General features: G+C 41.4%; 1 protein-coding gene across 5 annotated transcripts in view; it reads right to left on the bottom strand.

Annotated features, from left to right (window-relative positions):
• Positions 1-27,772, bottom strand: part of ADCYAP1R1 (ADCYAP receptor type I) — a 978,825-nt gene that overhangs the window by 502,543 nt on the left and 448,510 nt on the right. For all 5 annotated transcript variants that reach the window (XM_086940899.1, XM_086940897.1, XM_086940898.1 and 2 more), the window contains exon 4: positions 14,840-14,947. In XM_086940899.1, the coding sequence (XP_086797025.1) occupies positions 14,840-14,947 (108 nt within the window). The remainder of the gene's footprint in view (positions 1-14,839; positions 14,948-27,772) is intronic.

Genomic DNA, 27,772 nt, shown 5'->3' on the forward strand with positions numbered 1-27,772 from the left:
GCAGTACTTCATTCTCTTAATATAGCCTTCTCTGTGGGTGTAGTTACACCATCGCAGGTTCACTTCCTGCCACTGCTATAATCCATATTATAAAGCTATATTATTTGTCTCCATTTGTTTATGAAGCAGTGTTAGGAAACAGGCTTTTTGCAAGTTTCCCACCCACTTGTTGCCCCCATTTTGGACTATTAGCTGCTGTTTTTCGACTGAGAGTGCACTGAGCCCAGCTAATCAGACCCCAGTGCCAGAGTTCTGACCCTTTGCAAAATATATGTTGAATTAGCTACACCCAATAGGCAAGTGCTGAATTACTTTGAAGTCACTAGTATATGGTACCCAGTATACCAGTGGCTGTTAAAGCAAGGGGTCCACCTAGGGCTACAGCACTGTTAGTGCCACTCTGAGTGCGACAAAGTACAAAATGGCTACCAGCTTGCCACTGCAGACTAGAAGAGCCGTGTGTTCATTGCTAGTATGACTTTGCCATTAAAACCAATGGCAAAGCCACACTTCCCTTCACATTATAAGTAAGACTCCACTGCGGAAGGCCTATAAAACCCTATGGCAGGGAGTTGTATACTGTTAAGATATACATACAAGTTTACATATGTCTTAGCAGCTAAACCCTTAAAAGTTGTCATTTGCTGAGGAAAGTTAGTACCCCTACTGCCTAACACAGGGTTACCGGGTGGCATCTGGCATCCCAGCCTGGCTAACTTCTGAATGGGACAACCTAACTAGATACTTTAAGGTATCAAATTTATCATTGCATTAAATAGAACTTGATGCCCAAGTCAAGATTTATGTCACTTTAAAAGGTTAACAACGTTTTTTAAGTTGACATTCTGTGCCACAACAAGTCCAGTGAACTAAAAAAAAGCTCTGGCAGACAGACAGCGTTTTCCCACCTACGGACGACTCCCAGGCTCAGGAACAAAGGCAGTTGCCACAGTGTGAGGTGTGACCTCCTCTCCCAGAAAGGCTGCAAGGGTTGTAAGCCCAAAAGGCAAGCTTCAAAGGGGAAGCTTCTTTTGAAGGGCTGCCTGTGACAACACACCCTGCAGATAATTTGGAGACAAGGAAAACCTGTCCCCAAACTGGTTTTCCCGTGGGCTTGTAGCCCTTAGGTAGCCACACCTCTGTGGTTGGCTACCAAGCTCCTCACAGTCGAGAAAGAAATCTTGAGAGTGGCAAGAATATTGCCCTCTGTGATTGCCAAATGCCACACATTACCAGAACTTTGTCACCAAAGAGGAGGGGACCTACTAGCCCATTGGCTAGTGTCTGTGTTGTCACCTCTGGGCACTTTCTAGGGATAGGAGGGGCACCCCTGGCACCCTGAACTTCATTACACTGTGGATTTGGAGACAGGAGCAAGAGAGGAGAGTCCTTCTGCATTTAAAGTCACACGAAGAAAGGCTGCAATGTCAAAAGGACTGCACCTGCTGCACTTTGGACTTCTGAGATTGGACCATGCCTTTGGCACCTGGCTTAGGGAAAGCTTGATTTACAGCCCCAGATCGAAGCAGTGACTCCAAAAAGGTACATCCATGTCTGCCCGACCTGGCAGTGTTATCAGAAACCAGATTCATCACACAAGAGGGACAGTAACCTCCCCAAGGTTATTTGCTGTGAGAGCTTCTTTGCAAGAACGGAAGCCCTGCTGCAGCTTGCCTTCTATTGTTTCAAATAGGAAATCGTGGGACCCCAAGTGCAGTGGTCAAACTTGCCTTAACCAACATGTGGACCAAGGGATAAACTGCACTTCAACCCTGTTGATTGCACAGCTCCAGGAGCGTCATTGAGCATCTCTTCTGTCTGCATCCCCAGCATCAGGACAACTCCATTATTGTCTATGATTGTCGTGCCCTATAGGATGGAACTTGACTGGAAATTCTCTGGTGGCCAGATAACTGTCCAAAGTAACCTGGACCTCTAGACCGCCGCTCTGTTGGATCTGGTCTCCTGAAGACAGGCTGTGCCATCAGAAGGACTGCACCTGCTGCACTTTGGACTACTGAGATTCGACTGTGCCTTTGGTCCCTGGCTCAGGGAAAACTTGATACCCAGCTACAGATCAAAGCAGTGACTCCAAATGCCAGTCGGCTGGCCGGCTTGGTACTTGCCTCTGGAACACACAAGCTATTGAATCCCAAACTGACAAAGTAGGAGCCACTCCTGAGGGATCACCGCTGGTCGCTACAGGGCACGCTAAGAGACCAATCCGAGATAGCCAAAAGCTGCATTTGTGTCTGCTGGACTCAGGAGTGCTTTCAAAAACTCTATTCTCCCTGGTCCGAGACACCGAGCTAACTGTTTCAAACTATTCTAAAGTTTGCAATTTTTTTGTTGACCAGTGCTTGTTTGCGATTCGATTTAAAAGTAATAATTGTTTCTAAAATCTGTATCTCCTAAATCCTCCAGTGGGTTTTGATGATCAAGGACTCTAAAACGACATTACAATTGCTGTGTGGCTTTCTTATTCTGTTGTTTGGTGCTGTTCAAAGCTTTACACATGGGTCCTTTGCTAAGCATTGCTGCTACCCAGGGGTGAGCTTAAGGTTTACAAACAAGGCTGACTGGATCCAAGACCGTTTTTGCTAGTCTATGGCATGATAGGGCCCCACACCCATATCATATAATGTATCAAAATCCTCATAAACAGGCAGTGTGGTTTTGCAGTAGCAAAAAGCAATGCTCATATTTTGTTTATTGTACATTTTATCTTAAGTGTATGGTGTTGCAAAACAGCAATGACCGCCGTAAACAAAAAAAATAAATAAATAACTCTTTGCTACAACATGTAACATACTGTTAACTAAATCCGCAGGACATTACCACCTTCCCTAACCGGATTACCAGGAAATTCTTTACAAATAGATGACCACATCAGTGTATTTGGTTCATGTGACTCATACCAGATCCATCTTCTTCAGTACATGATCCATTTGTTTTTTACAAGCCGTTTCTTATTTCATCAATGCTTGATTAAAGTTTCTCAGCTACATGCAGGGCACAAGTCCTAAAAAAGGTTGTGGGTGGGGGGATAACCTAGTTCATCAATATGCGAGTGACATCGCGGTGCATGACATCACGGCGCGTACATCACAGGAAGTGGCATCAAAAGAAGTGACATCAGAACTAAGCCCTCTCATATATGTTCATGTCCATTTTGAGTGCATTGGAGCACATTTTCAGTAAACAGGGAAACCCTCCTGAGATTCATACTTTTGTAAGCTACACATAAAACAATGTTGCCTTTTGTCAGCATAAACTTCTTCTACCCATAGTGCTTTACGAGAAAAAATAGTGATATTTAAATTATAACACCACCACCTCAGGCATAGTAAGCATTATATAAATGCTATTTATTTTGTGTGAATACTATGAAAGACCTACACATCTGACTTCTTTAGAGTGCATGCATATCTCATAAACAGAGTCTGAACAAAGTGAAAAGCTGCCACTCTTAAGTATGTGTGAAATGCTAACAAGGTGTGAGCCTTTCTTTCCCCTCTGCTGCATTTGGTTCTAGGTGTGAGGCTTCTGTCCACTCCCAGCCAGGAGACTCGAACAAAAAGAGGCCTCATGACCCCTCAGATTCGGCCTTTGTATGGGCCCAGCAGGAGTCTTATATAAGAAAGCCCCGCCCCCACCTGCACATTGTTGCCGATAGAAAGCAGACACCAATGTGCAGGCGCAGCTGAATGTGTCCCGATGTTTGCAAATTACACTGGGACTAATGGAGCATGTTTTCCAGTGGGGCCCAACTTCTTGGAAGCGTGGACTGCTTCCACCCTGTAAAAAAATGGGCGGGCGCCCTGTACCACCGACTGGTGCCCTGGCTACAGGGGAAAAGTGCCTTCTTCTGGTCCTACTCCCACACCAACAATCCTTGTGTCATCCCACACCTTTCTCCCTGCATGGAGCTCTTTTCAAATACAATACATAAATATATATATATATAAATAAGAAAATAAATCCATCTCGCCACATTTTAACTATGAATGTGTTCCTTATTTTAAGACAAAGCGCCATATCAGTCATGATAATATTTAGTGTCAAAATACTGATGTGAAACACATCATTTTGCGAGATATCTTTCCTTGGAAACGTTGGTTCTGTTGTGTGCATAACGCGTTTATATCAGAATTAGCATGCCGTTGAAGATGTTTATGCCACAAACCCGTTTTATTTTTCGGCATGCATAAGATACCTTCGATGGTTACATTTGCTTTCTGATTGTCTAAAAACGATTCTGCTGAATAGGTTTCTTTTAGTGATAGATTTTCACAGAATGTTCGATGGAGAAAGATGCTCTTTCGTGCCACTGACTCTCACGGTGCCTGGGAGGCGGCTCGGAGAAGGTGAGCATTTTTCACCTCTGCAAACCGGATTTATCGATTTTGAGAGGCAGACATTACATCACCAGAGTGTCCAAACCCGGCCTCTCACCAAATTGCGAAAATAAAGATTCTTCTCCCAAAGGCGAAACGCTACCGGAGGCTGGCTGCTGGCTGGATTCGCCAGAATTGAAGTGTCTAGACTGAGCGAAGATCGCGAGGGCAAAGGTCAAGTGAAACACATCAATTGAAAATATAATAACTGCAGCCCTGGCAGAACATTAATCTGCGTTAGTTCTGTGGCCCGGTGGCATAAAAGACCAGTGGCCTGGGTTGGCTTTAATGATTTCTAGTCCTCAGGCACCTCGAAATGCAGCATCTATTTTCGTTCATTTTTAAAAGGACACGGAAAGCAGAACATTACAAACAAAAAAATCGGAACGGGAAATGTATTGACAGGAGCGGTTTCTCCCTTAACCCCTTCGCTGTGGCGGCAATTCCGCCACAGCGCTAGGGGGGAGGGGGGCCAAGCGGCGCTCGCATGCTCGTGACGGAGCCACTCCGTCACGAGCCGCGGTTGAGCTGTGCTCATGACGGAGCGGTTCCGTCATGGCCCGCCCGCTCAATGGAACGTCCAGCGCAGGCGTGGAATTCGCGCCATTCAGGCGCGCAAAGCGGGCCATGACGGAACCGCTCCGTCATGAGCACAGCTCAACTGAGGCTCATGACGGAGCGGCTCCGTCATGAGCATGGAACCGGTTAAAGACACAAAGGACAGTTTCAGGGAAATGATTGTTAGAGCAGAAACATTCTTTGGAAGTTTGTGACGCAGTTGTCGCAGATAGTTCTAATCAATTAGAAATAAAACGCACCCCTTTTATTCTCCAACTACGGATTCATTAGGAGATATGCAGGGGAAAAAAGGGTGATACCCCACACATAATCACTGGTAATGTGTAGAACGCTACTAATAATGAAATGCATATTACCGCTGATTCTACACGTGTTTCCATCATTTTGCGACATTTTCAACATGCGCACTTCGGGGCTTATTCACAAGCCCCTTGCACCAGTCACCCATACGTCACTTTTCCCATTAAAAATGATGTAAAAGTGGCGCAAGGTGCTTGTAAATAAGCCACTCGCCTGTTTTTTCCTGGTGTAATGTGCTCAAGGCAGAGCTTTAAGTGGGATAAAAAAAACTGGGGGGCCTCTCAAAAGAGTTGTGTCCGATGCTAAAAACGCATAAGCTAAAAATCTGTGTTTAGCATAGTGTGCCGCCTGACTAGCATTGTGCTGCTTCTGTAATTGAATCCAGATACATGATGCAAAAAGTAAGATTACATGCAGCAAGCTAGACCAATCTCTTTGTAGTTATCTCAAAGGCAGGGAAGGGTGGTACTGCTGCAGAATTAAGATTGTTTTTTTCACCCGAGGGTGAGGAAAAAACATGGGGTCATATTATCAAGAACGGCAATAACATTATCGCTGCTTTAGCGGCAGGAAACTGCTGCTAAAGCGGCGATAAGGGGCTTGATATTATGCCCTTGGGAATTCCCATAGAAGCCCAGGTTCTCACCAGAACCAGGTACACGTAACTGAAAGCCATTCCCACATTTGGGCATTTTCCTTATTCCATTCGTGTCACAGACCCCAAAGGCTGAAGATCCACAAGCTTAAAGACACTGTGGAAGGTCTTATCCAGGTCGGTGTTATGTTTTGCAGTGTCTTGGATGGCCCTTTACACTGGGGCTACTCTTTAGGTCGAGCATTCGAGGCCTGTTGAAACTTTTCCTGTGCGGTTAAAGCCATCCCCCTGCTATTGACTTGTTTGTTTCACTGTCCTTCAAAAATCCTTGCTTGCTAGTGGTCAGTCCTGACTCTTTGTCCCTTCTTTATTTTTTCAGTTCCTCCCATGCAGCAGGGGGGGAACTGAAAAAATACACTATGCTCCTATATCTGATTTTTGGGGGAGTTTTTTTTGTTTTCCTGCTCTGTTGCCATCTGCCTCTGTTTAGCTTTGGTGCCATAGCTGTTTAGATTTTACTATAGCAATCCCCCCTCCAACCTTCTCTTAATGCCACAGTTGTGTTAGTGCTGTCCCCAGGCCAGTTCCTTTGCGTGTGTGTGTGTTTTTTTAGCTTTTTAGCACTTTTCGATGTTTAATGGCAGTTGGACTTTTTTAGTAGGATAATGGGTTGATCTCGGCTTTGTTTTAAGGGGGATTTGGCTTGTTTTTTCAATCATGAGGTGCAGAGTATCCCCTTGCACCTCTTCCAGAGAAGAACCCTGATCCCTCCAAAGATATTGGTTGTTTGCCCTGATGTTTTGTTATAGAGGGAGGGGAATCAGTGCTTCCCTTCACAACCCACATAGGTTTCTATGCAAAGAACAACTGCACTTTTACACGTTTGTTGTGTCACAAGATTAATGCAATTAGTTAATCAATTATTGACAAACTAACCATTTCGCTTGGTTTACCGAATAATTTGCCTCTTTAGAGCGCTTTAATTGTATGTGTTATACAAAAACACTGCAAGTGCTCTCAAAGCTGCTTGTTTCTACACTAGAGATCCTCCGAACGGTACCTTTCATTGTTTACCGTGCCCCGGAAAAGCGGCATGACCTACTGCCCCCCGGGGCACAATCAGGAACTTACTTGAGTCATTGCAGGCTAGCGAGCACTCGAGCACCCCTGGGGCCACCGAGACTCGAACCAGTATCCCAGCTCCTGAATCAACAGCTCTGGCCTCTGCGCCATGTCCTAATTGAAGAGATCTGCAGTGGTGTTTTAATAGTAAACTTATGTATTGACAATTTAGCTCATACCTTCATTTGTTAGTCCTAGGAGTATATTGTAATATGATATTTTCAGAGTCGTTAAATCACGAAAGAACTTGAACGCGAGGCTTGGAACACATGCTCTGCTCTTTCTGATACGCCACTGAGCTCCGAAAGACGTCTGATTGGTAGCTGCCCCTCCCTTTCCCCCAAATGTGTGCTCGTGTGGCGTGGTGTGGCTGGTGCACGCAGTTAGTGTGTAGTACTTTGTACACTGCAGATGCTGGGAATCAGCTATGTAACATGGGAAGCCATACTGCGGGGAGCACCAGGTGGAACTGCCCACCTGTATGCACCAAATGCTAAACCTGCACCGACAATGGAGCCGGGGCAGCAGCCACTTGTAGGTTTAGACGAGGAGTGGTGCGAAGGAGTGCAGTGATTCCTTCCCTCAACGCAAGGTGCCATAAACATGTAATGCCCTATGCGCAAAGTAGTATAATTCTCACGGTGTCAGTATTATCCCCTCCACGGCTAAGCAGAATCTCTTCAATACCCCAGCATGCCAAGCAATCAATTGCTGATATGCCTTACTTACAAGGTCTGTGCCTTGAGGTGTTCCTGAGCATACCATATATCGTTGCTGAGTTTTGAGAGGTGCACATCATGATGCCCCTCTCTTACCAACATGATTGACATTGAAAGCCTAGAGAAGCATGAGCACTACTACCCTTGAGAAATTGTGCCTTAATACACCTTCCAAGGCAGTAGCGTTTTGGGGATCACTGTTGTCAAGCGACTTCTCGTTTTATATCATCAGTGCAAACATTGTGAACTGGAGTCCTACTAGTTATAAAGGCCTAAATATTGTCCTGTGTTATTAGTGATAGAAATGGGAATGTTTGTCTCGAGAAACTCATAAACTGGGTTCCACAGAAAGGGGGGCGGATTTATGGGGGAGTACCATGAGGAGTGGAGCTAGCCAGTTTGCATTTGCATTTTTTTTTTGACAAACTGTGTACTAGACATTCGCAACTAGTAAAAAAATAATTATCAAGGACCTTTTCGGGTTTAGTAAATTGGTTTACATGCAGGGCTTTAAGTGGGCAGCGTCCTGTCCATGCTCAGCACTGGCAGCTATAAAAAGCAGGTGCTGAGACGGGTCCCTATCGGGCTCTCCATTGTTGCCCTTCTCTCCCCCCCCCCACCCCACGCTTGGTGGTGAAAAAAAATACTAACTCTGGAGCAGTTCCACCCTTCACTGCTTTTGATGTAACTTCACAGAGACTCATTGGAGTTCTTTCGGTCTCATCATGTCAGAACTTTTTTAAAGCAGTGGAGCAATTTACCGAGCACCAGTTTCATTTCACAAAGGCATATTTATATTTTGAAACACCGGCAACTGAGCCGACACTCCAACCTGTTTCCTCAGAACCAAAGTTGGCAGATCTAGCTGCTATGCCACAATCTCTCCCACAAGAATTGAGACATTTTCAATATTATATAGAATGAAGTTGTTGTGGATTTATCTTATTCAAGTAACCATTGACAAAACCAATAGTCCAGGTTTGTTGTGGGTGTAATATTACATATTGTATTATATATCTGGATTCAATGATAGATACAGAAACATACTGAAGGAGGGCACACTATGCTATGCACAGATTTTTTAGGTTGTGTTTTTAATGTGCTTAATTACATTGGTCACGCCCCTTTGAGTAACCCCCAAGTTTTTTCATCACACTTAAAGCCCTGGTTACATGCATACTGCATTTTAAGAAGGTTGAGGAGATTAAGTACTGTTTTAACTCGCCTGAAAGGGGGGGTCACTTTAAGGGATTGTGACTGTGAGAATAGTGGAGAGTAAGAATTTGTTAACGGTGTGCCATCTGTAACCTGGTGCATGTCCCTATATATTAACCTAGAATCACATTGGTCTCTTCCTTTTACCAGTCCTCCTTGTGGTTCTTCTGCTTCTTCTCCTCTGGGTCGTCTTATTCCTTCTGGTCCTTCACTTCTTGGTCAGCACATTGTACAAAAAAGAATTGATGATCCATTAAGGGAGGCGTTGCCTCAACCAAGCAAGGCAGAGAGACATCTTCACTGAATGTTTGGTGGTGCTGCTGCTGTGTCCCGCAAGTTAGTGTACTCTATTGGAAAACAAACAGGATAATGCACATTGGTCCTTATCTGGAAACCTTCTGGATCCCCCTGTATTTCAGCACTGGGTGGCCTAATGTGCACATCCTGCACATTCTTTAATATCTTCCACCATAGCTTTCAGATCTTCCTAGGAGTTTGGGAAGGTTACACTTGCTGCTCAGTGGTGACAGGAGGAACTATGGAGCAAATAATGGTGTAACAGATTGGTTATGTAGCGTAGAGTGTCGCTGTGAGTAGTATTGGCAGTGCTTCGAAGCAGGGTAAGGAGCGAGTGGAGTGGTTTCAAGGTAGGGCTAGTATGTGTATTTTGTTTCCTGCCTATGAGAAGTCAAGATGATTTTCTGTGCTTTGTAGCATATTCAAGGTTTTAGTACAGGGACATTAGTGCCAAGAACACCATGGTGATTCATTGAGGCAGAGCCACTTCAAAGCAGTGCTAAAATTTAGATAGACAATGGCGTTTTCCTGGTGTGAGATAAAAACAGAATCTGCAAGAGTGAGGACACTGGCTGTGTATGCACTGACGTTAGGTTAGTTCAGAATACATGTAGTGTATGGATTGAACTCTGAAAGATAGTGTATTGATTAATTTAGGGATTGCACAAGCAAGAAATGATCACTACAAACTGTAACACGTTGCGTTCTTAGTGACCTATAAAGGGGTTTGATAACTCTTTGTATCTATCACTCGAATTAGATGAAGTTGATCAGGATTTAGAAGATAATTACAGTCATATTTGTTCTCTCCTAGATGTGACCTTTGTTTATATTGCATCCCCAGATGCCTTTTGTTCTTCGAATTCTATAAATACTTGCTGCAAAACATGTTATTTTGTGATACCTTTTAATGCACCTGCCTCAGTTGTCCACAAAAAATTGGCTCTATAATGCATACCTGACACAAAGCATTCTTCATTTGAACCTCCCATGAGGACTGGCACTTTTACTTCGGTTGCTAAACGGTGCGTCTTATTTAGACTGTAAGCCCTATTTTCTTTGAGTTTCACCTACTGAATGCACAACCTGCTTTCCTGCAACATTCAGAGCGGCATGCACGGTTTCACTTTGAAAGCAGTCTGGGAAAATGGCGGCAGTATGTGTTAATTATCAAAACAGATAAATAAAAGGCATAGTCGTTTACAATGGCAATAGCTTAAACTATCTCCAACTTGACACCTATTTCCTTGCAAATGCTTGTTTTGAATTTGGGCGGTCCTTTGCTACTGGGGTTGTTTTGTTTGCTTTGGTGGCCCTTTGCTGCTGGGGCCACGTCGCTTAAAGACGTTGGAGGCCCTTAGCTGCTAGGGCTTCGGTATTTGAGACTTCAGCAGCCCTAGAAGATCGTGAGAGACTAATTATAGACAAAGAAGGAACAGTATCAATCCTGAGTGCATGTAGTAACTTGTGCAACACGGACTATAAAAAGGGTTAGTGCACTGGGTACTGTGGGAACTTTCTCTGGAGTGGTGATTAGACTTCAGAAAGTTCTTTGTGTACAGTCACGCATATTACCGAACTTCAAAACTATTTTTTGTTACTAACTGTATACCTGATATGTGTACGAGGAAGGCGTTATTGTATCTATGTGTGTCTTTTAAAAAAGGATACATCGCTGAGAGCAGGGCATTTCCTCCTGGTGATCTAACAGGGGCAGAAAACATGATCAGCAGTGCTGGATTTCCAAAAAGAAAACAAGTGCCAGTGCTCTCGTCAGGAGGCCACTCAGCTTGTACCACCCATTTCCCCTGCCAGTACTGCCAATGATAGTAACAACACAACTACTAACCATAACACTCCAATTGTGACAATTTGTAGTATTTCAAGCCTCCAAAGATATAAGATTGGCTTGGGAAGCAGGTAATAGCCATTTTTTAATGTATATTGAATTCATTATTACCTGCTGTTGTAGTCATCTCTAAATTAGCCAGCCAGTGCCACCTTGTGGTAGACTTCCAAAAGTGCAGATGTTGACAATTAAGTGCCTGTTCATAGCTCCGGAAAGTACCGGCTCAAATTAAGCACTGTTAATCAGAGAACCTTCACCCAATTACTGGGAACAGCGTGCTAACCTCAGAATGACAGGACCTAGTTTATTATGCTAATGTGGCATCTTGAATAAGACATAATCATCCTGCAACGAATTTAGGTGCTTGTGCAAATGGAAATGATTATCAAGATATTTTCCAAAAGGCGTTTTGAAGACTGTGCCAGCTCAAACTCCAAGACAAAACCGGTGGCCTTACAGTTGGTTTCCTTCATTGGCAAAAATAAGCGCATGTCTGTCTTTTATTATTTTAATTAGTTTTGTTGTTTGTTCCCAAATTCCCTTCCCTTGGGAGTATAAGCCAATACTCGGTTAATCAGAATTCTCTGGCCGTTGGATGGTCTTGGGAGTTGTGTGGATCCATTCTGTGACTAAACTCAGACAGAAGAATGCAGAAGACCTGTTCCTGACACCTACTCTAACACACAGTGGGTCCAGACTTCTTATCACATGTTTTCACCAATAAAAGTGCTACACATAGACCAATCACTCAATTTGACAATGAACGTGGAAAGAGGTAGAAAGAAAGCTAATGATTGACCACTTACTCCATGCCGCAGACTCTTATGGAATCATTCTGCTCTCCTGTTAGGTGGCCTTACAGATTCTGGCCTTGACTGACTATGTGAGGATGTTTATTATATCAGCCATCTAATAGTTGATGGCATGTCAAAACATTCCAAGAGCTACATGTAGACTGTAAACGAGACCCAAGATAAGGGTGGAAAGATAGACTACAACACTGTCAGCAGAGTATATTGGCCTTAACAAAAATTTGTTTGGATCTTTATCAACTATTCAAACATAACTCATCAACTTTTTGAGGATTAACTAGTCTGAGGAATTCTGGTTTCAAAGTTGTGCTATATAACTGGACAGAATCCATAGACAAGTTCCTGTAATTTGAAGTAAATCACAATTCTGAATCCAGGAATGGTGACTTTGACAGTGTTCTAAAATATGTCATGAGTATGCCAGTATATTGGACACTCTTTTGTTGTATGGATTTTGATTGCCCTTCAACTGCCTGAATGAAGAATGACATGTCTATAAAGTCTAGACACAGCACAGGCTCCTATTTCCTTTGTCTAACAGATTGGTAACAGCTATTCAACCACAAACAATGAAGAAATTCAAAACATCAATGAAAGAGAAGAGGGAACTCTTGAAGGCTTTCATACATATATTTTGCAGCATTAGAAAAGGTGCTAAGCGCTCTGGTGATCACACAATATGTGTAAAACAGAGAATGTGCCATCCTATCGCTTGTTGATGCATGCCGATCAGCGCAGTCGTTCAGGCTATTGGACAAGATTTGGTTCCGTATTGTTCAAGCTGATTTTCATTTTTAAAATTGGTTCTTTTGCCATTATTCAACCAAACTCTCTTGCTTCCACTTACCTGTTCTTGTCCTGATGATGACAGTTAATCTACTATGGGCGAAAACACCCTCAATAATTATATCAATAGGAAATAATTATTTGTGATACATTGTTGTACTTGAAAACCTAAGGACACAAAGTGCACCAAAAAATAATATTGTTCCATTGTTTTTGTATCATACATACCACTGATCTATAGTCTGTTTTTCACTCACTGTGTGATTACTGGAGCACTGAGTACCTTTTTTTAAGCTGCAAAATATATGTATGAAAGTTTATAAGTAGACCCTTTTGTCTTTCTTTGATGGTATGAATTTCTACATTGTTTGTGGTGAAATAACATTTTATTTGTTCATTTTATTATTTTGATTGAGCACACCACAAGAAACCTCTGCTCCTTATGTGCTCATATCCCACTGGTTCGAGATGGCTTTTGGGTTACCACTCTGTCATGAAATAAACATATTGAGAAGGCTAATTGTTCACATATTGAGAAGGCAAATGGTTATTATGATGATGTATAGCTCCTAGTCACGAGAAGAAGCAATTTCAAATAACAGGCTTTGTTTTAAACAAATCACTTGAGTTAAAGTTGAAGCCTGAGTAGAGATGGTTGCCTATGTACTTTTATCACTAGCTTGGATATATGTTTGATATCATTTCAAATATAGTTGAGCACTTTAATCAAATTGGCAAACAACTGCTCCATTAAAGTCGTGGCATTTTTTCATAAAAACTGTGAATTTCAGTGTTAACCTATGGAGTTATTTTGAAGATTAAAGTGTAACAAAAAGTGTTACAATTGGTGGCTAGTCACTTAAATAAATCTATTTTGAAGAGGTTTATAAAAAATCCTTTTATTAGCAGATCATAACTAGAAATAAAATGTTCTCAATGACATTGATAATTTCACATTAATCAATTAATGCGTTCAGCATTATATAAATATTTTCCATGGCCCTGCACTTGTACATAACCTACATGTGATTGTGAAAATATAACATACAACATTCTAAAGAGAATACATTTTAGACTCAAGAGTAGACCATAAATCAAACATTTTTCAAATTCCTCAGCTCAGGCCAGGATGAGAGCCCAGGCCTTGTATCATCCTGCTGTGCCCAGTTGATTATATTCTCACCAGCAGCAGTAACAAAGGCTGCCCCACACAAAAGGAGCAATTAGCAGTACTTCTCCCAGCTCCTGAGGAGGAAAGGGGTGGGGCGGAATGATCTACATCCATCACCCAGCTGTTTCACTCTACCAGGAAAGGGCCTGCCCAAGCCCACGTAACGAAGGAGAGCGCCTAGACAACTGGAGCCAACTCACCAGGAGACTCTCTTTGAAATAATGTGTAAGTCCCCGTCAGTGATATCAGTGAGGGGTCGAGCTGAGACCCCAGGAGCTGCTGTGACCAGTGGCTCCTGGATGACGCCATTTTGGACTGGGCCAGCATTCTGTGCATGAGGTTTGGGATAGGGATGGAGAGGTGATACCTTTTTGACAGTGTTAATTTACTTGGGAAAGACCATTTGTAGGGAGAAGGTGGAGAGGAACATTAATTGTCATCACCATTAGTATACGTCATTTGTTTTCCCTGCCAAACATCTATACTCACAAAGCTCTGTGTTGGTGGATTTTGGTCTGTAAAATGGCAAAAAGAAGCCAATTTACACACAATGCCTGCCCAGAAATATGTTAAGCAGTAGGGAACAGGGATGACAAGACCAACATGAAGCCGCTATTGTTGGTGGGCATAACAAGCAGTGAGGTGTAAAACACATAATGTAATTTATAATATGCAAAAGTATTCAACGCAGGCGTACTCCCGCTGATATGTTTCTACAAGCTATATTGGAACTACATGACAGGTGCAATAAAATGAGTTATGAGCCATGGGGTATATTTCTAAATAGAATGCAATAACACAACACATGACAATATATAATTATTGCATCTGCTTGTGGATATACTATTCAAGAGAAGACATAATCAGTAATATTTGCACACAGCGCGTTGTTGTTAGATATTCATCATATTCTTTAACTTAAGAACAACATAAAGGCCAATATTTATTTTTCTTTACTATTCAAAAGTATTTTGACAGAGTATAAAACAATTCCTACCATCTTCAGAGTTGACCAGTTCAAACACTGCAGGGCAGCGGACAAACACAATTTTGCCAATAGGTGCAGGCAGCCAACAGGTGAGATTATCCCACATTCCAGGGCATCCTAAATAAAGAGCAAAAATATTGTAATTCTATTTTTCATACATATCCCTCATTCTGTTTCACCATATATCTTTCAAGTACATGTACAGAGATTTCAATTCTGCAATGCTATGTTTGGTCCATAGCACTTTAAATCATTAATAATTATTTTGTATGCCTAACTATATCATTACAATACACATTTCTTTAGTGGTAGCGTTGATTTACTAAGGAATCCAGCTAATTTAATTGCATTTATCTTTCCTATTAGTTTAACATTCCTTGAAATTAATTGTTGAACACTTTTCATTCACCAAGGTAGTCAGTGAAATAGAATAATGGTACCAAACCTTTCAAATACTTAACTTAATATTTAAAAATATTGTAAAACAATATTTTTAATTTAGATCGATTTGCTCAATAAACTGAAGAATTTCGGGTAATGGGCAGTTAAAAAAAGGATTTATTTTTTCACTATACACACTCTTTTAGACTATTAACAAAATCGGAAAAGGTTCATCGATATATATAAATGTACTTTGGCCCATTGCATATTGCAAAAGGGCTCCATTACGTGTCCAGTTGAAACCAGAAAAGGGAGTTTCTGCTCTTATTGAAATTACAAGTTATACAGACCTCCTGCACTCCCAAACTCTTATCACTGCTCCCATTTCGGTCAGGAAAAACTTGGACCGACCAAACAGATATACTTACTTTTTTAACCCTTTCAAGCCTACCGAGCAGTGTTTTAAACTTACATTTTTCAAAAATGGCTTAACAGTTGACACCAAATAATGAAAAGCAGGCTTTCGGAGTAATGTTCTAAGTTTCTGACAAATTTGGTGTCATGGTGTCATTTACTTTAGCTGCTTCATCTGTATTGCTTCCTAAAACTTCCTAAGGAAATTAACATTGGAAAAGTATGTTTTGGGACCCCTCTTTATTCTCATTCCCCAATTTAAGGATCCCGACTTAGCTTTCAACTTTTCAAGGTCGATTACCTTTTTTGGGAAAGTTTATAGAAGATTGGACAAATGGTACCAAAATTATTAGCAGAGCAAAACACGTTCCAAACGAATCTCAGACCTCAATATAACTACACAGTGGTGGCCGCCACTGTGATATATATATGTATGTGTATGTGTGAAATATAGATTGTGCAAAGGTATGTATATGTGGGTTACGTATAGTACATTTATATGTACATATATATACTTACCTCCACTATATTAATGTTCTTGATATTCTTGTCACACTGTTTGCAGCAAAATATTTAGAACCCAATATTCTGACAGCAGACCAATTAGGCATGCGGCAAGTATTCACAAACACATACATGTTGTATGGCGCACTGTCCCACTTCTGATAAACTTTTGAGTCTGGAAGCTAATTTCGGTTCAATCAGCATGTTTCCTCACAGTTTTCACATACAAATTCTACTTTCAGGCTGTAAACTCTTTATAAAGCGGCTCAATCTTTTATAGAAAAAACAATCACGTCACCCCAGTGTACTGTTGTACTCTTAATTACTATCAATATTGTGGAAACCGTCCAAAATGCAAATTGTGAAAAAGAGAACTGCTAGGCAGAATAATTGAACTTTTTCTTTATGCTAGTCAAGTGGGATGTCTGTTTTACCCTATTGTCCTTTTCAGAAAGAAAAGCTGGTATACAGATTCTATACCGATTGGAAAAGAATCTCTTAAGTGCCACAGAGCCACTGTGAAAAGTATGACCTCACCGCTTGCAGAGAAAGGCATGATTAATGTCTATCACAAGCAGTGAATACTGCTTGATGCGTACTATTGTGCTTTTTTGCAAGGAGATTGAATGTGATCCCGCGGACACTCCTGATGGCTCTAGTGCATGAAAGGGGATTATGCAAAATGTCCTTCTTGCTAATTATTCCCGCTGATTGCGCCACTGTACTCATCGCTGAGAGACTCTAGAAAAATGGAGACAACGAGGGTCATTGTTTGAGCTAAAAACCAAGAGATCTTATCCTTTAATACTTGCAATTATTAAGGCACCTATTACCACACTGCTTGGTCCCTGTTTTTAAGAGTGTTTCATTATGTGCTTATATGGAAAATATTAAATTATAGGTATTATACTTAACAACAATGGCTGGAATAAATTAAGGATGGTTTCATACAATGCTTAGGACATTTATTTTCTTCTAGTCTTTTGAAGCTATGCATACTGCATTTCTTTATGCATTTTTTCCTGTCCCACCAATTGCAGATTTGAAGGGTAGAACAGAAAAATGTTGGTAAAACGTTTACAGGCAGTTCCACATGGACTTCTTCCTAAAAGCTTATGGGCAGTACTTCAGTTAGGTCCCATATGTTTACATGGGAGGTAGTCTAGTGTCGTCTACGGACAACTCTGGTGCCACCTTAATCCTTCCCTTTACCTGATTATATTCCTGTGCAAATCCTATTGCAATGTATATGCTTCATGGATCCCCCAACTTGGTATGTGCAGCACTGCAGAAATATCAACACATACATATTATTTTGACATTTGTTTCAAATGTTTGAAATCTGCAGCATTCCCTGTTCATGCAAAATAACGAATTTTCTTATATTTCATGTCTTGTGTGAATAGCTTCTCCAGTGCACCCATTAATTTGCATTCTGAAATTTGTACTCAACATGTATAAAAGAAAATTAAGTACTTCATTACTTCGGAACAGTGAAAATGCTTTTGGATACATTACATGACTACCAAAGTAGGAGATTCTCTTTGCTTTTTCTGGGTTTCTACATCCAAATCTGCCCATGCCAGACTTGATAGCCATATTACTGAAAGATTCAGCGGCAGGGCACATGAGCAAAGCACTAGCCTGCTTCTCCTGGGCTTAAATCAGCCAATGAGAGGTAAACCAGTGGATCTCCGAGGTAAGTGTGTGGTGTGGGAGACAGATGGTGCTGACACTACTATTCCTTTGTAGTGTTAACAGTATCTTAAAAAAAAATATTGTAAAATTAGCAACAACGTACACAAGGCACAGTTCAATACCTCCATGTTACATAACATTTGACATATTTAATGATAACACTTTTTGTAGGCATACTTATATTGCAAAAGCTTGGTCTACGGTCTTCTGTGTGTATCATGCAAAAATGGTAGATACAAGCACTTAATATTACCATAACTCCTCTAAGCAAGAGTGGTGTTCAAGTACCTTCTCAAAGACCCCCAAAAGTCTTTTGATCATGCCTTGGAGTTTGGCAAAAACTCTTCTTGCTCGCTGCAATATGCAGCGTCTTAAAGTTCTTTATTACAGGTAATTCTCCTTTCGTCCATGCAAAGAGCAAGCAACATTTTGCTAGTAATAGTAATACAGAAGCTATTCTCTTGGGAGAGGTTTGACATCTCCCAATGACACAAGTCTGGGTGAGTAGTCAATCTGTCCTTCATTGATCAGGCTTATGGTCCTCGCAATCTCATTTCTGTATGCTCTGACTGGTGGGCATTACAACACCAATCGAAGAAGCCAGCTTGGTCAGTAAAGCAGCGAGTGCATTGTGCTGGGGCTACAGGAGCTATAGTAAGTAGGAGTTTTTGTTGAAGGGGCAATGCATCCTGTTTACAATTTTAAATTGCAGTAATTTGTGTCAGTAGTTAATGGAAATGAGTTTGGTCCATGTGCAACAGTAAGCCCAGAGAGCATTATCTAGCAAAATTCCCCTTATCAAATTGGTAAGGATGCTTCCTGAGCTCTGCATGGGTGTTCTAGCTGTGAAAAATACGTGCTCCTTATATTTGTTTCTGACCCACTGCATCCTCCTAACTCAGAGAATCAAGTGAAAGAGCTGAGGACACACCACATTGGCTTTAAAGTGTGATCCCTTTTTAAAAAAAAATATTCATGATGGTTCGTAAACACTGAGATCTATTATAAAAAAAGAACAAAAATATTGCCTTCTTGCATAATTTATTACTGTTCTGTGTGTACAGTAATTCCCACAATATCCTTCATTTGAAAGTTTATAAGGAATGACAAGCCCTGTCAAGGGCAAAAAAAAAAGAAATCGCTGGGTACGCGCACCGTACGCGTACCGTGCGCGTACCCCGCGACTTTTTGGTGGTCCTTCTGGGACCCCCTGAGAAGGGCTAGGGGGTCAGGGGGTCTCAACCCTGCCCCCTTTTTGCATTTTCCACTCTTGTTTTGTGCTCTCTTGTGCCTCACTTCTCCTGAGAAACAAGATGGCTGCTCAGGTGGTCCCAGAAGGATAATAACATATATAAACGTTATCCGCTAATAGAATTAGCATTTACAAAATCTTTGAAATTTATTGAAAATAAATATAGGTTTCACGCCTGATATAGTTAGGAATTAGCATTTAAAAAACCTTGCAAATTCACTGAAAAAACCATAGGTTTCAAGCCTTATATAGTTAGGAATTAGCATTTAAAAAACCTTGCAAATTCACTTAAAAAACCATAGGTTTCAGGCCTTATATAGTTAGGAATTAGCATTTAAAAAACCTTGCAAATTCACTTAAAAACCATAGGTTTCAGGCCTTATATAGTTAGGAATTAGCATTTTAAAAACCTTGCAAATTCACTTGAAAAACCATAGGTTTAAGGCCTTATATAGTTAGGAATTAGCATTTCAAAAACCATTGAAATTGCTCCTATATAGTTAGTTGTACTAACTATATTTCACGCACCCGCAATCCACTGCTGATGATGTCACATATTACATCATTCATGACATGGTGCAGATCAGTGGAACCAGCATGGGTTTTGGGGGAGCCCCAACTTACGCAAATATCTCTATGTCTCAATTTGAGGAAACATTTATTTTATCAGAACCCCAATGGCAAGAACATGTGATACTGTACAAAAGATTCATAGATGACATCTTTTTAATTTGGAACGGCCCATAACACATCCTGGTACGGAACATACAAGAACTGAATGAAAGAAACCCAAGAATTAAATTCACACACTCCATAAGTGAGACTGAGATATCATTTCTGGATGTCAAAATTAGCAAGAAACCAACAGAGTTATCAACCAAAACATTTGTGAAACCTACTGACCGAAATAATACCCTGCTATACCAAAGTTTCCATTCCTCAAAAGTCATCGAAAATTTACCTTTCTCCCAAATGCTAGGAAGCAAAAGAATTTGTTCCACAACTGAAGCCCATGAAGAGGATCTACAGAGATTGAAAAGGAGGTTCGCGGAACGAGGATACCCTGCGAAATGTATTGAGAAAGCAGAAATGCGAGCTAAAACCATCAATTGTGAAACTTTATTGAAAATCAAAAACAAACCAACAATGACCACTCGCAGTGTATTTGTTTCCAAATTTTCCACTAAAGCCATCAACATTAGGAAAATAATCACCAAAAGATGGGAATTACTTCAAAATGATGAGGACTTCAACAATATATTCCAGTTAAAACCCATCTTTGCATATACCAGAAGCCGGAATTTACAATAACATTTGAAAACAACATCAGAACCCAGCAGCACCAACCACAAAGGGATGCGTAAATGCAACAACTGTGTTCATTGTAATAACGTAATGCAACAGGATTTTGTAACTCACCCAAGGACTGGAGAAAAAATTTGTCTTAAATTGACAGCAGATTGTAACTCTAACTACGTAATCTACTGCATAAAATGCCCATGTGGGTTAATGTATATAGGCAAGACTGAGAGGAAACTAAAAATAAGAATAGGTGAGCACAAAAGTATGATAAGGAACCAAAACACAAAATCTAATTTGGCAGCTCACTGGATAGCACATAAACACAACACCTCCCAAGTGCGATTCATGGCAGTGGAAAAGATTGAAAAGAGAGAAGGGTCAGATAGTCGCAAAACCTTATCCCAAAGGGAAGTAATGCTGATTAAAAAATTTCAAACCATGGAACCTTTAGGGTTAAACGATAAATTAGATCTAGGATGCTTTCTATGAATTGTTTTAAGTTTTGAAGGTTGATCATGTGAAACACTAACAGTCAGATGTATACTGTCATTTTAAAATAAGTATTGCTAGAATGAGGTTTCAACATTGTAAAAACACTCAAAGTCCCTTTCTTTTTCCAATGGTTTCCATTATTTTTTATATCTGCGTACAGCAGGCTCTATTCATTTTGATCCTCATTCCTGTTACATAAACGCTGACACAGGCAATTATCAACATTTAATTAAATATTTGAGGTAGATCATTCAAGTTTGATGTACCAGCAACATGTATTTAGTTGCGTCGCGAGTTACGTCTTATCACTCCAATATGGCCGATGGTATTTTCAGCCTCTTTCTATGTCTACATTACCGGCTAGTTTCACATAGCACCACTCCATTTAGAGCATTTGCGTGAGCGGCTCTCATTAACCAGAAACTCGGCAGACTATCGGCAACAGACCTCGGGCAAGACGATAAACGCTCAACAGCAAACTCCGGCGTAAGCTGCTTTCATTGAAATCGGTAGATTTGCGAAACACGCGTTTTCTACACCACTTCGTGTACAGCCCGGTTGCTTACACAGATTTTTGTTTCTCGTTTTTTACAGACTCGCGGTTATTCTTTTAAAGCGAAGCAGGTAATAACAAGCATAATTATAGAATATCAACACACCTGAGTGCAAATCTGAACACACATGCTAAAGTGTTCGCCTATATCCCCTGTTTCCTTTAGAACATATACCCGGATAAACGCATACCGATTAAAGACAGCCACCCGTGAGAACATCTTAGACACGTTGTAACTTTTCTTGCCGTCAAGGTAATTTTCTACGGTTACTTGAAAGCAGCGTGGTTAGTAACTTAGATTAACGAGCTAGATATCCAAAATGGATGTTCCTTGTATTGTTGCAGATACATTGTTCTGGAGAGATTATTCATACACAGCAGGGCACACGGCCAAAAAATCCCTATTACACTGTGAGTGTTTATTGTTTCTATGTTACCTTTCGAATGTGTATAATTGTTGAATGTCAGGAGACTATGTATATAAAGCAGTGTACAGCAATAACGGAGCATGTGGTGATGCACTGTCCATATTGTGTTAGAAGCAACTGAAAGTAAACATGCTTGTATGAGACAAGGAAAAATTCCCCATGATGTTTTCACAGTGTAACATGATGCAACGCAGCATTCTAGTGACCAGGTTTATGTACTACCGCTTAGGCAATAAGGCATTTATAATGACGCAACAGCTATCAACATTTAACTTTGTGTTCAGAATACACAGCATGAATTAAAGAATTCATAGCATGCATTTAGGTACTGAAAATGTATAGTTTAATCGTATGGTTGTAGAGAAAAGTAGGACGGTGGACTCAAAACTGAGCAGTGGCATATATGAGCAAATTAAATAGAAAGTACAAGTTAAGCTAAAATTGATTTTTTGCTTATGATCTTTTACAGAGGCCCCTGAGGAAGGGACGAGGTCCCGAAATGCATCGGGCCGACACTTTCAACGATCGTCGAAATTTGAATGATGGGTTGTATGAGTGTCAATACAGCACATGTACTTTTTTGGATTTATCGTAAAACTATAATGAATTTTCTACACCTGTAGAAAATAATCACTGATATTTCATGAGTAATTACAGAAAAAACGATTGCAAATAAATGTGAAAACAAAGTAAAACCAGTCATAAATGTGTAAAAGAGAAAGTTATTGAAAGCATTTGAATAGGTGGAAATAATTGAATAGCATGCTGTGCGCTCAGTAGGGTCGTGATACCTTGATCACGTACCATTTTTTCTTTGATAATTATCTCACACTTAGGGACAGGCAACCCTATGTCACTGAGCAGCATGCCAAAGAAAGTTCAAAATTTCAGCGATAAAATTGTTTAACACAGTAAAAATTGACTAACAGGTGTGCCAACGGTCTACCCAATACCTTTGACAGTGAGGATATCGCCATTTTCCATGGTGGAAAACCGCAATACCTTAGATGATAGGGCCTGTGGTAATAGCCACACAATCCACCCCCCATGTTAGGAATGCCTTAGTCAGGAATTTAACAGACGTTAAATTCCTGCGTTAAGGCATACTCCTTGATAATATCGCAAAGTTGTCTTCGTGATATTATCCCATGTTGCTTTCACAGCCACGCCTCCTTTGCATCTCATTATCGATGCGAGGCGTGTGAAAAACGGGCGAGCGTGACCTTGATGATAATGCGATAATATTATCGGCGCTTTTTGCCCGAAAATGGTCTCTAAAGCGGCGATAATATTATCGTCGCCTCTTGATGATATGCCCCTAAGTATTCTGAAATCTAGAACCCCCCAAAAAATAAAAATGAATTGTTTTCACCCTTTTGTACTACCGTAAACTACCAGGAGGAGGAAGTTGCAGTTCTTTAATAATCTACTTTTTGGGTTTCACGTGCAAATTCACGAAGCAAGTTCGCTACGAACAGCTTGTACTTCCCACTTATCCACTTGCTGAATGAATCACTCCTTCTGTCTACGGTTCATTAACATGTCAGCGCATTTCATATTTTATACTTTTTTGTATTTTGAATAACGCTTTCTACTGCCAAAGAACATTTTAAGGCTTACAGATGCAAAGGACTGCCTAAACAGACAATCATGCTGTCTGTCAATGTATGTTTTGACCGACGGCCATGCTGTTGAACATCTACATTTCAATTCAAATATTTCTGTTTGTGGAGGGCAAATTAGCTTTAAAATAAGCAAAAAAACGACTACATTTTATAGCAAAGTGCTAAGACATCTTAGTGAATTAAAAGAACCTATACACATTAATTTCTGTACCCTGAAGTGTCATTTTCAGAACTGTTTTAGCTTTCCTCTCCAAATGTTGCAATTACGTTGTGATGGACAACTAAAAGGATACAGTTACATTCATCCCTTACGCCTAGGGACATAGAGGCAGATTTATGTTAACTGGCGCATCCCGAGGGATGCGCCAGTTAACGTGCGCCACAGTGCGCTACAGCTACGCCACCCATGGTGCGCCGCATTTATGATGCGGCGCACCATGGTGCAAAAATGGCACAGATGCGTGACGCATCTGTGCCGGAAATGTGGCGCATTACTGGAGTTGCGTCGCAAGCGCGACGCAGCTCCAGCAAGGCTCGGGGGAGGGGGGGGGTGCCCCATTCAACTAATGCTGCATCAAGACCTACGCCTGCTTCAAGCAGGCGCAGGGTTTTGACGCAGCATTGGCCAGAATGTGACTGAGTGAAATCTCATAGATTTCACTCAGCCACTTTCAGGAGGCGTTCCTGCACAGGAACGCCCCCCCCTGCGCAGGAACGCCTCCTTATGGCGCAGTGCTTTACAACGTGACGCATCTCCTAGATGCGTCACGTTGTAAATAGGGCGCATTGTTTGCGCCGCAGTTGCGTCAAAAAAAGTGACGCAATTGCGGCGCAAAGAGGCGCAACGGCCTCATAAATCTGCCCCATATTTACTAAGGTTCGTGCATCGGTGCACAATAACCTGCTTCGTTATCTTTTGGAAACTACCAAATTAGAGGGACTATTCACAATGAATTGGCGGAGCGTGGCGTTAGCCTCCTTGGCTTAACACCACGCTCCGCCACTTCAGAAACGCAGGGCTGCACCATATTTACAACAATATGGCCCAGCCTTGTGTTTCCCCCTGCGCTGGCGTGAAATTTAGCAGCCTAGCGCCAATGCAGGCACCCTTGCACCATAGTGTAAGGGTGTCTGGATTGAGGTTAAGATTTTTTATGTGCAGGAAGGTGAAGGTGTCCCTTCCGACACATAAACAGTCTTTAAATGGCGTTTTGTCGCTTCTATGTGTGCTGCTTAAAGCAGCACACATATAAGTTGCAAAATGTCTTTTTTTTAAAGACTGCTTATGTGCAGGAAAGGTCACCTTCCTGCACATCAACAATCAATGACGTTTTGTGAAGATGCCGATCTTTGAAAATGAAACAGGATGCTTAAGACCATATCATCTTTCCTAACAGACAGAAACGTATCCACGTTTGAAATGTCAACACTGCAACAACAGCATTAGGGTTCACAGCTTCACATTCATGTAGATATAAAAATAGTGTTGGCACATTATACAGCTTTCCATTTCAAGTATTTTGTTTACTTTATTATGTATCCATGTGTCTTACTATATAGGCCAAACATTCAATCATTACGAAGAATTCGGAACGGCACCTGTTCACAATAAGTTCTGTGGACAACTGTGCTCGCAAAGCTCTTTAATTCTTGTGGTTTTACTGTGAACCTGATTAGATTGCAAGGTTGGAGTTCTGTTACATGCATCTACAGGCAGGAATGTATACAAAGAAACAAGTGCAACATGGCCGATAAATTATATGGATACAGTAGCACCCTGTACTCTATAGGAATAACAGCCACTGAAATATTGCATTGAATAACATATAACGGGGGTGGCATTACAAGGGTAACTAATTCAGGTAGATCTATCAGTCTTATATATACATTTAGACAATGCCAGAGGCGGCTCTTGCATAGATAATATATTACTTAAGGACATAACATGGTAATGGATTGTGTTTTACAGGATGCCAGGATGGAGGTTACACCAACACACAGGCTCGCAATCATGAAAAAATTGGCATATTTTACAGTATATGTCTGTTATCAATCATTCTGAAAGTATAGCTTAAAAGCCATGGCAGGTGCAGGTTTATGTGTTCTTCTGTGAATGGCATGTGACATTGCCAAAGAGGGCATATTTCCACTGTGCGGAATCCTGAATAGCACAGAATTCCGCACTAGGGAATATAGCTCGCTGTGCAATCAGGCATTTTTTTCTCCACGGGGAACACATTTCCCCTCTTCTCCTATACAAATACAAAATGTGAAGGTGAGCCAGTGACCTTCAGATTCAGGAATGGGAGTTTCCCCAAATATTAGATGGAGTAACCTTTCGGCCATGTCCAGGAGAGAAATGGCCAGATTGGAGTATGAGAATGCCCACCGCTGTACATATTTGTGGGCATTGGCACACTTCTAAGACCAAATATTCCTTGGAATGCCCCCTTCCTCACACCATAGTAGAATTTACTACTGTGGATTTCTTTATACTGGTGGTGGAGAAATCTGTAGCAGTAAATTCATACAAGCTTGCAAGGTATCCTTTAGTGACTTTTAGGCAGGTGTAAACAGAGGTATTTTTGGCTGTTAATCTTTGTTTATGCTGAAAGTATCTTAATGACTTGGTCTCCTTATTTTGAAGGCCACATTAATTATCAAGGAGACACATCTTATTGCTTAATTTGTATGTATTGATATTATCTGATCTTTTTGGAAGAATGATGGCGTTACTATTTTTATATATATGAGGATACGGAGCTCGCTCCTAACACTGAGCCATTTATTTACCACGGCTTTGTGTCGGTGCCAGTGCCACAAAATGAGTATAACCAGTGCAAAGTCTTGATTAACAAGTACCTTTCCAGCGCAAACTTGTTATGCTCTGGAAACTTATCCAAAAGGAGAGCAAATAGTGCTATGCGCTACCGTATGTTACTTTGCATCACAGGGGTGTTCCCTGGATGGTACATGGGTGTTCCCATGCAATCACCCTGGATTTAATTGCAACCCCCAATATACTAACAATGGTGGACAGGGCATTCAGCCCAAAAAGTTGCTAAAAGGGAGGATTTTTTTTATTTCTCTTAACTTTTTTAACATTGCATGTGAGCTATACTGTACAGCACATTCCATGTGGGAAATGTTTAAAAGTTAGTCAAAGCCTAGGATTTTATACTTGAAGGACCTGCACTGGCTCCCCGTCAACAAGAGGATAACCTTCAAGCTCCTCACCCACGCACACAAGGCACTCCACAACACCGGACCAGCATACCTCAACAGCAGACTCAGCTTCTACACCCCCACCCACCAGCTCCGCTCTGCCGACCTCACCCTGGCCACAGTCCCCCGCATCCGAAAAGCGACCTCCGGCGGCAGATCATTCTCCCACCTCGCCGCCAAGACCTGGAACACCCTCCCCATCCACCTACGGCAGACCCAAAACCTGCTGTCCTTCAGAAGACGCCTCAAGACCTGGCTCTTCAAGCAGTAGCAGCACCCCCCAGCGCCTTGAAACCCTCATGGGTAAGAGGTGCATTTTACAAATGCTATGATTGATTGTTTGAAGGATGCCCATCCAATAAAAAAACTATGTTAGACATAAGGCAGATACCTATGCACTTTGGTGCAAGAGTGTGTGCAAGGCACAAGCAGGCTCATAGCCCACAAGTACAGAGGAGAAAAATAGAACAATATTGTTATAGGTATGTTGCTTTTCTCTCTCCCTCTAATACAACACATTAAAGCATGACATATTTGTAAATCTGCCCCTTACTTTACAAGAAAACAGACACAGCCCATATCCCTGAGACAACTAAATATAGTTTTGTATTTTAGAAACTCAATCAGATATATTTCTGATAGCTGATTGAGACAAAGGGCCTTATTACGATGCCTGCCGGACGAGCGTCCGACCGGCACCATAGCAGAAGCTGGACCGCCTGACAAGGAGTTGGGGGTCCCATTTCCATTATTTGGATGTGACCACCTTCATGGCAGCCGGAAAGTGAATAGTTTCCATTGGGGCTTGTGCTGCAAGCTGCAGCACAAGCAGCAAATAGAAAATATACACTTAGGAAATATCCATGTACTGTGAGGCAGGCACCATGGGTTTCCTGCCACAGATGTATGGATGTTCGGGGGGCCCATAGCGGAGGGCCTCGGAGGACGGGGGCCTTGCTAAGGGACCCAAAAGGCTATTTCTGACAGCCTGTTCATGTTGGAAGAACCAACATGAAAAGGCTGGTGGAAAGATGGATCGTAATCCCCACAGAAAAGCCCGAGAAGACA

Source organism: Lissotriton vulgaris, chromosome 10 (genome assembly GCF_964263255.1).
Source record: "Lissotriton vulgaris chromosome 10, aLisVul1.2, whole genome shotgun sequence".
In the NCBI taxonomy this organism is placed as follows: Eukaryota; Metazoa; Chordata; class Amphibia; order Caudata; family Salamandridae; genus Lissotriton; species Lissotriton vulgaris.